At 40.7% G+C, this 16087-nt stretch overlaps 2 protein-coding genes across 4 annotated transcripts in view; one reads left to right on the top strand and one right to left on the bottom strand.

Moving 5' to 3' along the window:
* Positions 1 to 12020, bottom strand: part of NDC80 (NDC80 kinetochore complex component) — a 46788-nt gene extending 34768 nt beyond the window's left edge. The window contains exons 1-6 of the mRNA XM_033178205.1: positions 11853 to 12020; positions 10460 to 10569; positions 8164 to 8241; positions 5369 to 5492; positions 5086 to 5258; positions 4204 to 4306 (exon numbers count right to left, since the gene is read on the bottom strand). Of these exons, the coding sequence (XP_033034096.1) occupies positions 4204 to 4306; positions 5086 to 5258; positions 5369 to 5492; positions 8164 to 8241; positions 10460 to 10560 (579 nt within the window). The 5' untranslated portion in view covers positions 10561 to 10569; positions 11853 to 12020. The remainder of the gene's footprint in view (positions 1 to 4203; positions 4307 to 5085; positions 5259 to 5368; positions 5493 to 8163; positions 8242 to 10459; positions 10570 to 11852) is intronic.
* A 16-nt stretch (positions 12021 to 12036) lies between these two features.
* METTL4 (methyltransferase like 4) overlaps positions 12037 to 16087 on the top strand; it is a 124517-nt gene continuing 120466 nt past the window's right edge. For all 3 annotated transcript variants that reach the window (XR_004429264.1, XM_033178206.1, XM_033178207.1), the window contains exon 1: positions 12037 to 12402. The gene's annotated coding sequence lies outside the window, so the exon portion shown is untranslated. The remainder of the gene's footprint in view (positions 12403 to 16087) is intronic.

Below are 16087 nucleotides of genomic sequence, written 5' to 3'. Positions count from 1 at the left end.
CAACATATTAGATCAACAGGTCAAGACAACAACAATAGTTTCAATACATCCTGCAAAAGCATAGGATAACCTTCAAAGATCATTCTTGATAAAAGTGAATAAACTTCAACATGAAAAACATTATCTTCTACTAAATACATCATATTAAATGATAAAATGAAAAACATTTAATTTAAAAATAGTGGTTAGTAATAGAAATCAACTGAGAACAGTAGTTGTAATAAAGCAATTCAATAAGGGTAGTAAACACAAAAAACTCTTTTAGTAATAATCAACATAGAAATAGAATTAAAAAAAGAGAAACCTGTTCATCATAGTAACAAAACACACAGCATTGATTAAAAAATACGTTGTTTGATATTAAGAAAACTACATGGCCAGGTATGGTGACTCATGCCTGTAATCCCAGCACTTTGGGAGGCTGTGGCAGGTGGATCACCTTAGGTCAGGAGTTCAAGACCAGCCTGGCCAACATGGTGACACCCTGTCTCTACTGAAAATACAAAAATTAGCCGGGCGTTGTGGTGGACACCTGTAATCCTAGCTACTTGGGAGGCTGAGGCACGAGAATTGCTTGAACCTGGGAGGTGGAGGTTGCAGTGAGCTGAGATCACGCCACTGCATTCCCGCCTGGGCGACAAAGCAAGACTCTGTCTCAAAACAAACAAACAAAAAAAACCAAAATAAAAAAACCCCATAAAACGAAAAAACAAAAAACAAAAACAAAATCTTACTGAAGGAACAAAAGAGATGACTAAATGAGATTTAACACTTTCCCAAATGACAAGATTAAACACTGACAGGATGGAAATTTCCCCTTATATATCATGAATTCAATGTTATATCAGTAATAACAAAATCACAAGATTTTGTTAAAATCTGAAAAAATAATTTAGAGAGTGAGGATATGACAATAGCTAACACTGTGAAAAGAAGTAAGAATGTTCCTCCTCTAGATAAAATATATTAGAAAGTGACAGGAATTAGTATGGTCATGAAGCAGGGATAGAAAAAAAAGAGCAGAGAAATAGGTTTAATTAAGAACATACTGTGACAGTTCAAACTGTGGGGAAAATATCAGTTATTTATTTCTGAGATGGAGTTTTGCTCTGTTGCCTAGGCTGGAGTGCAGTGGTGTGATACTGGCTCACTGCAACCTCCACCTCCTGGGTTCAAATGATTCTCGTGCCTCAGCTTCCCAAGTAGCTGGGACTTCAGGCATGCACCACCACACCCGGCTAATAATTTTGTATTTTTAGTAGAGATGGGGTTTTGTCATGTTGACCAGGCTGGTCTCTAATTCCTGACCTCAGGTGATCTACCTGCCTCCGTCTCCCAAAGTGCTGGGATTACAGGCATGAGACACAGCACCTGGCCAATATAAGTTATTCCATAAATGGGACTGAGATACATCAGTGAATCATTTAAAAAAGAAGGGCTTCTCTTTCTTATACTAACATCAATTGGAGATGAATTAAGATTTAAACACAGCACAAAGATTTAAATACACATAAAAATACTAGGAGAAAATTTGAAAAATTGTGTTTTAAAAAACATTGGTGGGGGGGAAAAGAGGGCTTCCTAAACGTGGCTAAATTTCTAGGCTTATGTTAAGTGAGAGAGAAAATTAGAAAAAGAAACCTGCAGTCTCTCATGGATTAATACATCACATCATGCAAAGCAATATAAAAAGGAGGGGATTCCAACTTAAATAATGGGCTTGGAGGGCCGGGCGCGGTGACTTACGCCTGTAATCCCAGCACTTTGGGAGGCTGAGGTGGGCGGACCACGAGGTCAGGAGATTGAGACCAGCCTGGTTAACATGGTGAAACCCCATCTCTACTAAAAACACAAAAAATTAGCTGGATGTGATGGCGGGTGCCTATAATCGCTGCTACTCGGGAGGCTGAGGCAGAGAATTGCTTGAACCTGGGAGGCGAAGGTTGCAGTGAGCTGAGATTGCACCACTGCACTCCAGCCCGGAGGAAACAGTGAGACTCGTCTCAAAAAAAAAAAAAAAAAAAAAAAAAGAGGGGCTTGGAGGTATCACAAGAGGCCCCTCTCCAAGTGAAGCTACTGTAGGTAATCCACAAGCTCCACATGCTATCTCCCAACCACACAATATCATAAGCTGCTTAGGCAAACAAGGGTTAAGTGTTCTAGTGACAATGTGGATATCTGGTGGTGAGAGCAAAAAAGTAGTTATCAAATGTCCATGGGCATCACTGGAGAGAAACAAGTTGAATGTATACATGTTATATATAAAGTCCAATGAAACTTGGATTTTTATTAATGGGCTATGGCATTGGAATTCTGCTCTCGACAATGGGTGGTACTATATGTATCAGCATGGCTCCGGGGTCAAAATCCATATACCCAGTGGCTGACTTCATTTAGTTAAAGGCTTGCTGATGGCCAAGACAATGTCAGGGGAACAGTATTAGCTTTAGGAATTCTAGCACTAAGTAGGACAGGAAACTCAGAAGCTACAACAGGAGAGACTGCATTAAATTAGATAAAAACTCACATTTCTGAACAGACAAAACAGCACATGAAATTAAAAAACAAAGAAAGGGAGAAAAAAATTACTTGCACCATATAGACGGGAGCTAATTTCTCTGACTCAACCATTTTTGACTTACAAAATGGCATTCTTGCAAATCAATACAAAAAAAGAAAAATATCAAGAGAGTAGATATTGTAATAAATGTAAAAAAGTTCACCTTTAAAAACAAAAAATGTAAATAAGAAAAAATTAACTTAATTTTTTTTGCTTGTTGTGTTGCCAACTATTAAAACTATCAGTAAGTTTAATAAAGATTCAAATTCATAGCAAAAAGCACATGGTGAAATATAAACTTGCCTAAAAAACCATGTACAAGCAAGTTAAAAGAAAAATAATGGTAAAAACATAAATTGTTTAAATATATATACACACACACACATATATACACATATACATACATATTTCTATATAAACAGCGATCTGTCACCTCCTAAATTGATAAAGGTTTGAAAACAACAATGCTTACGGTTTGGAAAAATGGGTGTGCTCAAATATTGTTGAGCTTTTAATTGATACAAGTTTTCTAGAGAAAAATTTCTCAGTATGTATCAAAAGTTTAAAAAATATACATATAGTACTTTGCACAGCAATACACACTTTTAAAACTGTATCACAAGGGGCTGGTCATGGTGGCTCATGTCTGTAATCCCAGCACTTTGGGAAGCTGAGGTGGGCAGATCACCTGAGGTCAGGAGTTTGAGACCAGCCTGGCTAACGAGGTGGAACCCTGTCTTCACTAAAAACACAAAATTAGCTGGGCGTGGTGGTGCATGCCTGTAGTCCCAGCTACTCAGGAGGCTGAGGCAGGAGAATTTCTTGAACTTGGGAGGCGGAGGTTGCAGTGAGCTGAAATCATGCCACTGCCCTCCAGCCTGGGCAACAGAGCGAGACTCCGTCTCAAAAACAAAACAAAACAAAAACAAACTATCACAAGGAAATGTTTTATGTTATTGCCTCTGAGTTTGGAGATTATGGTTATATCACTGCATTCTCCAAACTTCTTGCAGTGAATATGGATTTTAATTAAAAAGGGTGAATATGGGCCGGGCACGGTGGTTCACGCTTGTAATCCCAGCACTTTGGGAGGCCGAGACGGGCGGATCACGAGGTCAGGAGATTGAGACCACCCTGGCTAACACGGTGAAACCCCGTCTCTACTAAAAAATAGAAAAAAAAAAAAAAAATTAGCCAGGCATGGTGGTGGGCGCCTGTAGTCCCAGCTACTGGGGAGGCTGAGGCAGGAGAAGGGTGTGAACCCGGGAGGCGGAGGTTGCAGTGAGCCAAGATTGCGCCACTGCACTCCAGTCTGGGCGGCAGAGCAAGACTGTCTCAAAAAAAAAAAAAAAAAAGGGGGTGAAAATGAATGTCATGAGGAAAAATAAAAAATGAATTTCCTATTGATTCATTTTTTGAGCTGTAAAGCCTCATGATAATAAATAATCTCCTTGTCAATTTGGTACTTTCTTCCTTTTACCTTGTGATAATAGTTTGAAAAACTTAAAATTAAATGTGCTTTGAAAAATGAAAACTCTGAAACAGACTTTGAGAATACTGTCAAAAGACTGGGAGAGAAAAATACCTTTTTGAGGAAAAAAACCCTTTCCCATGTATACATTTCAAAAGAACAAATCAAATACCTTGATGCAGTCTATTAGCCAAACTAAGGCTGCCACAATGTGAGGCCACGTATGAGGAGCCCCCACTGTATACATGGAGCTTTTGGATAGTGCAAAAGGATACCTATGAGAAATCAGAAAAACATAAGCTAATTTGATGTTACTATAATCTACTAAACATAATGGTTAATGAAGAAGCTACATTTAAACAATTCCACATATACACCCAGTCTTGACTTGTTTAGCGGTAAGATATGTTGGGATTCTATCCTTAGTCATCTTAATCTCTGTGTATTTCTCTGTAGATTACTTTGTACATCTATCCCCCAAGCTGCAGAACTTGATCTATACAACCAAAACGCTGGACTACTCTCCCAAAGGATCTTTTGTTCCCTCAAATTCAATATACCTCCAATAAACAACATGTATGTACACCTCCAAATATATTCTTCCCCCTTTCAATTTCATCACACTCTGTTTTCACCAGGCGTGAATCCTGGTTTTTTTTTTTTTTGGCTTCTGTAAAATCTGTGGTATCCAGCCTGTCTTTTCTACTCTCTGTCACTTCAGCAGTTCATGGCTTTATATTCTATCTTCTCTTGCTCTGTAATAACCTATGAGTAGTTTTTTTTTAACAAAGAAAAGTGTATTTAATCCATCTGTATCCATCATCAAACTTCATCAGTTACTAACAATTTGTTAATCCTTCCTGCTTCTACACCAGCAATTTTTGTTTTTTTGTAAGCAGTTGCTTTTTTTCTCTTCAATTTATCCTACATATATTTTTCACAGTGGTCATCCTAAAACATATTATTTCTGTAACTCAAACTTTTTACAAATTGATTTAATTTGTTTCATCTCTGTGTGCCAGTCACATCTCTAACTAATGAGAAATATACATACCCAAGGTCTTTAAAGATTCTTGGAACCTCTTCTTCAAACTTTGTGTCAGGAAGTTCGTATGAGGGACACAGGAAGCCATAAAGAAATGTGAAGATCTTCAGGAAGTCTTTAACAGAGGGAGCTTGTAGAGATTTCATGGACACATTATATGCATAACCATTTTCTGTAAGAAACTACAATAATTTTTATGAAACACCAAACATTTTGTAATGGAAAATTATTGGAAAATAATTTTCCAATAATTTTGACAACAATCACAGTTGAGATTAAAATCCTAAAGTACCTCACAGAGTTGTCGAATACATTGCTGAATGAATGCTTTGTCATTAAGTGGTCTCGGGTCCTTGATTTTCTCAGAACTGGAAAATATACCAAGTTGACTATTCCGGGATCCATGTCCACTAGTTCTGGAAATATATTTTTAAAAAGCCAGTTAAAACTATTTCCTTCTGTGATCAAGACTAAATTATTTCAAGGCAGTTTTGCATTTTAATATCAACATCAAACATTACATTCTTATAACTAAACAGATTTATCTCATTTAAAGCAGAGAAAAAGAGCAAATAATGAAGAGTAAAATATGAGGTTACAGCAGTTAAACATAAGGATGTAAAACAAGGCAAGAATAAACACACACTTGGCTGGGCACAGTGGCTCATGCCTGTAATCCCAGCACTTTGGGAGGCCGAGGTGGGTGAATCATGAGATCAGGAGTTTAAGACCAGTCTGGCCAAGATGGTGAAACCTCGTCTCTACTAAAAATACAAAAACATTAGCTGGATGTGTTGGCAGGTACCTGTAATCCTAGCTACTTGGGAGGTTGAGGCAGGAGAATTGCTTGAACCGGGGAGGTGGAGGTTGCAGTGAGCCGAGATCGCGCCACTGCATTCCAGCCTGGGCGACAGAGTGAGACTCTATCTCAAAAAAAAAAAAAAAAAAAAAAAATGCAGACAATATCACTATCTTCTCATAGGGCAGTTGTGAGGATTGATTGAAAGATTTAACATAGATAAAACACTCAATGTCTGGCCTATAGGAATGCTCCATAAATATTAGATTTCATTACTATCACCTCTAAAGTTTAGCTCTGAGATGAGTTACATTACAAAAATACCTTAAGATTTTTTTATCAACTGAAATAAATACCAAAAATGGAAGTTTAAACCAATAAAACCAAATTGGTTTCACGGCAGAGACTTTTTAAAAAGATGACAAGTACTTCACCTCTAAATATTTTCGAAACAATGGAAGAAACAGGTTTGTCTTAAAGTTTTGCTTTGGCGAGACAACAACATAATTTATCACCTTAATTTTGGGGTTGAACAATTTTAAAAAAATATCAATTTTATTGGCATAATTTGTTAATAAAATGCACCTGTTTAAAGCATACAGTTTGATGAAGTTTGATAATATACTCATTTGTGTCACCTCTGCCAATCAAAATATGACCATTTCTATCATCCCCCAAAGTCTCCTTATGCCCATTAACAGTCAATCCTTCTCCAACCTGCAGCCTAGACAACTACGGACCTACTCCAGATAGAGGGTTGTTCTCAAAGTGTTGTCTAGGGATCACTGAGAAGTCAAAACTAGTTTTATGATAAAACTAAGATGTTATTTGCTCTTTTCATTTTCAATCTCTCATGAGTGTACAGTGGAGTTTTCCAAAGGCTGATAACATGATGTATGATACTGTAAACGATTAAATGCAGAAGCAAGTATTAGAATCTAGCTGTCTGCTATTAAGCCGTAAGAGATTTGCAAAAACGTATAACAATGTCACTCTTCTTACTGAAATTGTATATTTTTGAAAATATGTTTTTTAAAAGTTAAAAACATGCTATTTATGTTACCATGTAATGGACTGTTGTTTTAAATTGAATATATATTTTAAATTTTTCTCAGTTTTACTTTCTACTACAGTTAATTTCGACAGATATAGCCCATAAAACAAAAGCTCTGTGGAGTTCTCATTAACCTTTTAGACTGTTCAAAAAAAGACTAAATGTTGGACTCGATGATGTTTTTTCATTTTACATTTATTTTTTTGAGACAGGGCGTTTCTCTGTTGCCTAGGCTGGAGTGCAGTGGCACTAACAAGGCTCACTGGAGCCTCGACCTTCTGGGCTCAAGCAAATCTGCCTAAGCCTCTTGAGTAGCTAGGATTATAGGCGTGCACCATGATGCTTGGCTAAATTTTTAAATTAAAAAAAGTTTCTTTTTGAGAAAGAGTTTCACTGTCACCCAGGGTGGAGTTCACTGGTACGATCTCAGCTCACTGCACCCTCCGCCTCCTGGGTTCACGTGATCCTCTTGCCTCAGCCTCCCAAGTAAATGGGATTACAGGCATGTGCCACTGCCCCCAGCTAATCATTGTATTTTTGGTAGAGACAGGGTTTCACCATGTTGCCCAGCTGGGTCTTGAACTCCTGAAGTCAAGTGATCTGCCTACCTTGGGCTCCTAAAGTGTTGGGATTACAGGTGTGAGCCACCACACCTGGCTAATTAAAAGCAATTTTTTTGGGTAAAGACAGGGTCTTGCAATGTTGCCCAGGGTGGTCTTGAACTCTTGGACTCAAGATCATCTCAGCCTCCCATCTCAGCCTCCTAAAGTACTGGGATTACAGGTGTGAGCCACAGAACATGGTCTACATGCCTGCCTGGCTAATTAAAAAAATGTAGAGTCAGAGTCTTGTCATGTTGCCCAGGCTGGTCTTGGACTCCTGGACTCAAGCAATCCTCCCATCTCGGCCTCCCACAGTGCTGGGATTACAGGTGTGGCCACCATGCCTGGCCACTCCTTATTTTAAAATGTGATGACTCCACTGTGTCTGAAAGCTAGGTATAGAATTTTCGATCAACTATTTACTTGTAACAATGAAATAGGGGTCTGAATGTGTTAGCTATACTGTCTAAAGCAGATATAACCTAAAATGTTAACCATTTAAAATCAGAGGAAAACTAGATTATAACTTTTCTCTCGAAAGGAACCATGTCATCTAATGTATTTGTTCTCTGAGGGCAACAATGTATGACTATAAGAATCCCTTTATTAGAGCTAATAAAAAATATAATTACCTTTTGCCAAATAGTGAGACTTTTCTTTCAGATGTTGGTTTGTTTATACTCAGCTTTCCAAAGGTTGGTTTCTCTTTGCTTTAAAGGAAAATAGAAAACAACTCTTTAAAATAAAAATAAAAATTAGCTTGAGAAACTTTTAGAAATATGTTAGAACCAACAACTCTTCCCCACTACCTATAAAAATAATTCAAAAATCATAAAAATGTTTAGCAGTCATGAAAGCTATTATAAACAGGATGGGCTACACACGGTACTATAAGTTATAATGCTTGTAATGTTGAGGGACCAGCAGAGGTCCCCTTTGGTAGATTTAGTCTTTGTTTTAACCTCAGCATGCTCTGTTTTACTCATCTCATTTTTAATAACTATCTAAACATTTTCTACCCTAAATTTGCATTTTCAAAGGGTAAAAACAAGGTGAAAAAACACTCCTGAAGGTAAAGAACAAGATAGAAAATTTGTAGCTCAAAGATGCAGAACATACTTTCAGGCCTAAATATCATTATTATTATTACTTTCTAATTTTAAATTAACAGAAAAAAACTAAAAATTGACACATAATTGTACCGATTTATGGGGTAGATAGTGATGCTGGGATACATATAATGCACAGTGATCAGATGAGGGTAATTACCATATCCATCATCTCAAACATTTATCATTTCTTTGTGTTGGGAACAGTCAATATTCTCCTAGCTATTTAAAACGATACAATATGTTATTGTTAACTATAGTCATTATACAGTGCTATAGAACAACAGAACTTATTCCTCCTATTTAGCTATAATTTTGTGTCCTTTTACAGATCTCTCCCTCTTTCCCTCTTCTCTTTACTCTTCCCAACCTGTAGCATCCATTTTATTTTTTACTTCTTTTTTTTTTTTTTTTTTGAGACGGAGTCTTGCTCTGCCGCCCAGGCTGGAGTGCAGTGGCCGGGTCTCAGCTCACTGCAAGCTCCGCCTCCCGGGTTTACGCCATTCTCCTGCCTCAGCCTCCCAAGCAGCTGGGACTACAGGCGCCCGCCACGTCGCCCGGCTAGTTTTTTTTGTATTTTTTAGTAGAGACGGGGTTTCACCATGTTAGCCAGGATGGTCTCGATCTCCTGACCTCGTGATCCGCCCGTCTCGGCCTCCCAAAGTGCTGGGATTACAGGCTTGAGCCACCGCGCCCGGCCTTATTTTTTACTTCTATGAGATAAACTTTTTTCAGCTTCTACCTATGAGAACATGTGCTGTTTAATTGTCTATTCCCGGCTTATTTCACTTATTTGCCAGGACAAAGAAAAGTGTAGGTAAGAAGTCCAGTTAAGACAAAATGGTCAAAGGTAAGGCTTGTTACGCAGATTTAAGTCTTTGGCTTCTCTGCAGAACAAAAATCCTATCTACATTATGATTCCCACTATCTTAACCACATTTACATTTTTTTTTTCTTTTAGAACCTACTCTGTATCAGAATGTAGCTGCACTTATTACATTATCTAAACTGCAGGCAAAAAACATTGACAATGGTGACCTTCTAGCTTGTAATACAATTAAAGGCATAACATCTTTTTGGCATAAGTAACGTATAATGGCACAAAAATTTTCCTGGTTTACAGTATTCAAAAGGAAAAATATATAAATATTTCAAATTTCTAAAAGTAGCATACGCTCATGCTATGTAAATCCAACTAATTTAAAAACAGTTAGCAAGTAACTTGTACCTCGGTCCTAGAGAAGAATTTACACAGCTCTACAATGGCTTACAGATAGCCTTCTGTTACCTGGAAGATAATCACTCATAATGAAAAACCATAGTTTTATGATAGCAAGTTCTTTCAGATATTTTTTCCAGCAAATCTTGAGGAATGAGTTTGGGGGAGTGGTGTTTTGTAGGCTGCTACTATATTATACCTTATTATGAGAGCAAATAATTTTGCTCTGATTTGATTGAAGCTTTGCTAATTGGAGATATCTCAGTGAACTCTAAGTTACAGCACAGAGTCTGCTTAAACAAGTAGTTCTAGAATAAAAGAGAAATATAAGAGAGTACTGAAGAAGAATTAACAGTCCTTTTAGGGGGTGCCTGGTAAAGCATTTGGCTTTGGGAATTTAAGAAATAAATGAGACACACAACACCTAGCAGAGTATCATGTTCACTTTTAGATTTCATTGATCTAAAATTAGGTACCCCTGGGAACAGACAAGATTCACCAAGACATCACTCATATTACATATTTGTATTAACTATTTTGATGATTTCTTTGCTTAAGATGATAAAGCATGCAAGCTGGAACCACAAGGGAAATACTCACGTTTGAGGGGTATAGAGGCCTTGTTTATTTACATCCTGGGATCTTAGCTCCTGCATGGAGAGGCGGCCAGCACCACCGGTGGAAACTGAACTGCGTTTCATGCTGATGACCTACATTCACGAATTCAGTATTAAAAAAAAACTTTCCAGATAGAGATGGTACATTAAGCAACTATTTATCCTTAAATAGAAAGGCAGTCAGGTTTCATTGTTTCTTCAAGATCATCATCTTTCCCCTGGGGTACCTGTATTTGTCAATGTGCACTGAAGTTCTCATTTGCAGGGAACATCTATTTAATTCCACTTAAAAATATTCAACATAAACATTTATTAACTGCCCACTATGTATAAGGGAGTGTGCTAGGCAATGCAGGAGAAGCAAAGATGAATAAGTTACGGTTTTTGCCTTCACAAAAGTATCCGTGGTAGCTAAAGCCCTGTCTATTATCCACACCACATCACTGCTGTTGGCTGTGCCTACTTCAATAGGAAGACAAAAAAATTACCTCAAATTCTCTTATTCACCTCAAAATGTTTCCTTTTCTTTGGTTTCCGAGAATGGAACTAGTTCTCCTAATGTCAATCTCTCCTGCTCTATCCTTAACCCACTGTTTCCTCAATTACTGCCCTTTTGGCATCAATCTCCCCTTCAACAAGGATAAATCATCTGGTCCATAAAATGGTCTATAGGCTGCCTCCATTTACAAAGCACAATAACAGGTCACTCCCTTCACATCTGCTAAAAAGGTTGTCTCCTAGGATACACATGATTGACAAAACTTTTGATCCCGTCTCATCTCTGCACCCAGACTTCTCAGGTCCTGCCCTGGCTTTCAGGAAGGCGACAATCCTTTTACTTCTCTGGGTACTCCTTAGTCTTTTACACTGATTACACTCTTCTTGGTTTTGGCCGCCTATTTCTTCTTCAACGTGCGCTTTTTCATCTATTCAACTTTTCCACCCACACCTGTGTGTCCACGTTTAATCTCCACTTATAATGTGCTCTCATGATTTAAGATGAAGACTTCTACGCAGTCCTACACGGCCACTAAGAAGCTACACTAGTATTAGGATGCAACCCACCCAACGGATCCTCTCTTGTCCATCTCTTTCCGCCCCCTTCAATTCTTCCCCGTTTCCTCTCCCGAGCCTCCAATCCTCATCAGTGTCCCTCAGGCCCTCTCCTTTCCTCCTTGGGAAATCCTTGCCACTAGAAATTTAATGGACCCCGTGAAACCAGCGCCTCGCACAGTTTTGGCCTGGAGGCTTCTCTCAACAGCAAACAAACACCAAAACATTGCCTCAGGACCTCTAAATTGAAGTCATTTGCGCCATTACTTTCTTCATCCAGAACAGTTCTGCAGAAACAAAGTTAATCCAATGTCATCAGTCACCTTTTATCCAGTTTCCTGATACGATCCAGGGACCAAATTTCTGTAAACCGTGCAAGTATCCGCTAGACAGGACAGCAGTCATCAAAACACCAGCTCCTTCCTCTGCCCGCCAAGGCCGTTCGAATTTGAAATTCTCCGCCGGCGCTGACGTCATTACGCACGACGCGCTCCGTAACTTTCATGCGACCGCCTGGTCGCTGGAAGTCTGTGTGCTGGTCGCGCCCTGCCGCCTCACCCAGGAACTGGTGTCTGTGGGCCAGTGTAAGCGTCCCTTCGAAATCGGATCCCGTCTTTAGGGCACGACCCCTAAAGTTAGGTCTGAAGACCCGTGAGCAGCCTGAGCGCCGAGGAGCGCCCTGAGCGCTCCAACTAGCCCTGGAAACGTTTTTCCGTACAGCAACATGGCGGCGCCCCTGGACTCCTAGAAAAACGAGAAATGTTTTTTCCTGTGGACTGAAAGGGGAGTTTTTCTTGATCACTATTTAGATGGGTGCTGTTTTCATGAGGAGAGTCTGGAAAGGCGGCGTCCGCTTTTCTGACAAGGGAAGAGGTGAGGTGGGAGAGGGGCTGCGGAGTGGGGGCGGTGGGCTCCAAGGATTGCGTTGGCACGGCTGCCGCCGAAATTCGGGGTCAGTATTTGATCACCTACCGGAGTCTCACGGTCCTCTAGTGGTGGCTGACCTGTGAGAGGCTAGGAAGAATCCGAGTGGTTGGGGGCGGGCGGCGAGGGAGTGGATGTGAAGCAGAGACGCAGGAGAGGGGTACACTAACAACGGTAACAGTAAATCACTTTGCTAAAATAGGATTTCCTCGCTGCTGTGAGTTTGAACCCAGAAACAGGCACTGCCCGGTACCTGGAGAGTGGTGGTGATGAAAGATCTCACAGCTCCAGGAAGTCTGGATACTTGGGTCTGGTAGCAATTGTGCTATTAACTAGCGTTGTTGTTTTTGGGCAGGTTGCCTTTCTGCTCTGAGTTTCAATTTTCCCTTCTGAATTTCTAGCTCTCAGTAGCCATTCCAGGACCATTTGACATCAGCTGTGGCCTATGAAGGGGATGGGGAGGAACCAAGGATTATATTAATATAAAAATTATATTAAAATTAGGCAACAGTCCGATAATAGAAAGTCTCCTTGTGGAATACTGTTAGCTTAAACTTTACCTACAGATTGTTAAATCCTTAACACTAATGTTTTCCCCAGAAAATATTAATGGAAACATCGTTTGCTTTTCAGACTAGATAGTTGTTGCTTCAAAAAGTGATTTTACACAAATACGAAATTTAAAAAAACTTTAGTACAGAAAGAATTGCTTATATTTCGATATACATCCACAGTTCAGCATTTAGTGGTCCTGGCAGCAATTTGCCAGGAAGTCAAGCCTGACAATTTCCTGATATTCCTGCTGTGCACCCCAAGTTCTTAATCACTGCTGAGGATCTTGAGAAGCAGCAGCACCAAAACCAAAGTAGGCACCAAATTCAAGGTTCTTTTGGTTCCAGTTGTCACATTTCAAGCTAGACTCCAATAGATTGCAAGGGTGATCAAATGAGAGCCCTGTTTAAAACTTCAATTTTTTTTTTTTTTTTTTGAGGCGGAGTCTTGCTCTGTCGCCCGGACTGGAGTGCAGTGGCCGGATCTCAGCTCACTGCAAGCTCCGCCTCCCGGGTTCCCGCCATTCTCCTGCCTCAGCCTCCCGAGTAGCTGGGACTACAGGCGCCCGCCACCTCGCCCGGCTAGTTTTTTGTGTTTTTAGTAGAGACGGGGTTTCACTGTGTTCGCCAGGATGGTCTCGATCTCCTGACCTCGTGATCCGCCCGTCTCGGCCTCCCAAAGTGCTGGGATTACAGGCTTGAGCCACCGCGCCCGGCCTAAAACTTCAATTTTTAAGAGCAAGCACAATTTCAGGAAAAGAAAACAATTCAGAGGGATCACGTGTGCTTGCAGTTGTCTTCATGTGGCCTTTTCCCAGGTTTAACTACCAAGGACCCCGAGAGCCGGGGTGTCTGAATAATCCTGGTGACTCTTCTTTTCACCATATCAAAACCTGAGTTAAAAGGCTGATGATAACAGCAGAAAGTGGCAGGGCTGAGGACCCAGTATTCATTTCCTAGGCTGGTGGAGAGTGAATAAATGTGCTTCCAACCTTACCTTATGGCTTCTGGTCAAAGCAAGGAAGTGTTGGGTGGTGGCAGTGCAAAAAGAGACTTGACGGGGAGGGAGCAGCATCTCTTGATAAAGGTGGGGAAGAGAAGATATGGGGAAAGCCCTGAATTCCTCATGGAAGGCCAATCTCAGAGGGGAGCACAGTGGAGGGCTTATGATCTGTGCTTTGGCCTAGGTGGGAGTGGAAGAGGTGGGGACAGGACAGTGGTTTGGAAGGAGTATCATTGAATACTTAAACTGAGTGCCCACACACTCAGCAGTGGTCCCACAGGCTGTGATCTTGGCATCTACTCTAACAAGCCTCCCAGGCTAGAGGGCTGTTGCAGGGGGTGGGGGTGGGAGGCAGGGAGAGTGGTAAGGGGAGAAGGCAGAGACCCCAGGCCATGTAAGGAGCAGCAAGGTGATTGTGTGATGTCTTTCCACAGTTGAATTAGATGTACCTCACCAGTTATGATGGGGATCAATTTAAATATACTTTCTTGATCCTGTCGCTTGACAGGATGATGTGTTGTTATAGCACAACTTACATATTTCAAATGGACAAAAGTTCGTATCATTCACAGTATCTTAAGATACATTTCTTTGGAATAGGAGCAGCCTTTCTAGTACTTTGAGGTCTACAAGATGTATCTAGAAAATTTACTACTGTTGAAAATGAAGACTGCTTAAATTGAATGGGGGTGGGGAAAAGGGACTGTGGTTTTTCTTTTTGATTAATTGCTGTAACACTGTCTTTCAGGCTGCTGAGGGAGTTTCATGTTTTCTTTAGATGTCATTAGGTGTCCAACCTCTTCTTTTTTTTTTTTTTTTTTTTTTTTGAGACGGAGTCTCGCTCTGTGGCCCGGGCTGGAGTGCAGTGGCTGGATCTCAGCTCACTGCAAGCTCCGCCTCCTGGGTTCACGCCATTCTCCTGCCTCAGCCTCCCAAGTAGCTGGGACTACAGGCGCCCGCCACCTCGCCTGGCTAGTTTTTTGTATTTTTTAGTAGAGACGGGGTTTCACCATGTTAGCCAGGATGGTCTCGATCTCCTGACCTCGTGATCCACCTGTCTCGGCCTCCCAAAGTGCTGGGATTACAGGCTTGAGCCACCGCGCCCGGCCTAACCTCTTCTAAGACAACTTCGATGCTATGTGAATTCTATTATTTTGCTGGCACTGAAATGGCTCTTGAGTCCACCACTCCTTTAGAACAGCTAATTCCATATTAATTTTTGTTACACGTCTTACAGAGAGGAGTGCTGCTGGGTATTTAGGTCCACATTCTATTTTAAGGCTGCATATTCAGTTTTCGTAAATTGTTCTTGGAGGCCCAATTATCATCCCTGTCCATTTGGTAAGGGTCATGTCTTTATCATCCTCAAGACTCTAGCTAACTGTGCCATCTCATACTCCTTTCTTTTTTCTTTCTTTCTTTTTTTTTTTTGAGACATAGTTTCACTCTTATTGCCCTGGCTGGAGTGCAGTGGTGCAATCTTGGCTCACTGCAACCTCTCCCTCCTGGGTTCAAGTGATTCTCATGCCTCAGCCTCCCAAGTAGCTGGGATTACAGGTGCATGCCACCACGCCCAGCTAATTTTTGTACCATTAGTAGAGACAGGGTTTCACCATGTTGGCCAGGCTGGTCTCGAACTCCCAACATCAGGCCATCCGCCCACCCCGGCCTCCCAAAGTGCTGGGATTACAGGCGTGAGCCACCATGCCTGGCCATCCCTTTCTAACCTTCTTCAGGTTCTTCCAACAGTTGGAAATTGAGAGGTACTCCTACTCCTGAGCCTGTCGTGGCTGCCATCATGTGTCACTGTCACTCTTAGGCTGGCCCTTTCTTCCCTCTAATTTATTTCTGACACTATTTTTATCTTGAGATAGTGTCACATCTCCCAGATTCATTGTATAGACATGAATGATTACATCATTGGTCAGTGGTGATCAACTCAGCCTTCATCTGTGCACTCAGTAAGGCTACAGGGGCTCTGAGCCAGGAACTGTGGATGAAAACCAATGTACATCATAATATCACTTACGGAGTTAGAAATTTGAATCTAAATGCTATGATTATTAATTGTGCCATTAGT

The sequence above is a fragment of the Trachypithecus francoisi genome, unplaced genomic scaffold (genome assembly GCF_009764315.1).
Source record: "Trachypithecus francoisi isolate TF-2019V2 unplaced genomic scaffold, Tfra_2.0 Lachesis_group19, whole genome shotgun sequence".
Classification (NCBI taxonomy): Eukaryota; Metazoa; Chordata; class Mammalia; order Primates; family Cercopithecidae; genus Trachypithecus; species Trachypithecus francoisi.
The sequence above is the reverse complement of the archived record's forward strand: the minus strand, read 5'-3'. Positions and strand labels throughout refer to the sequence as shown.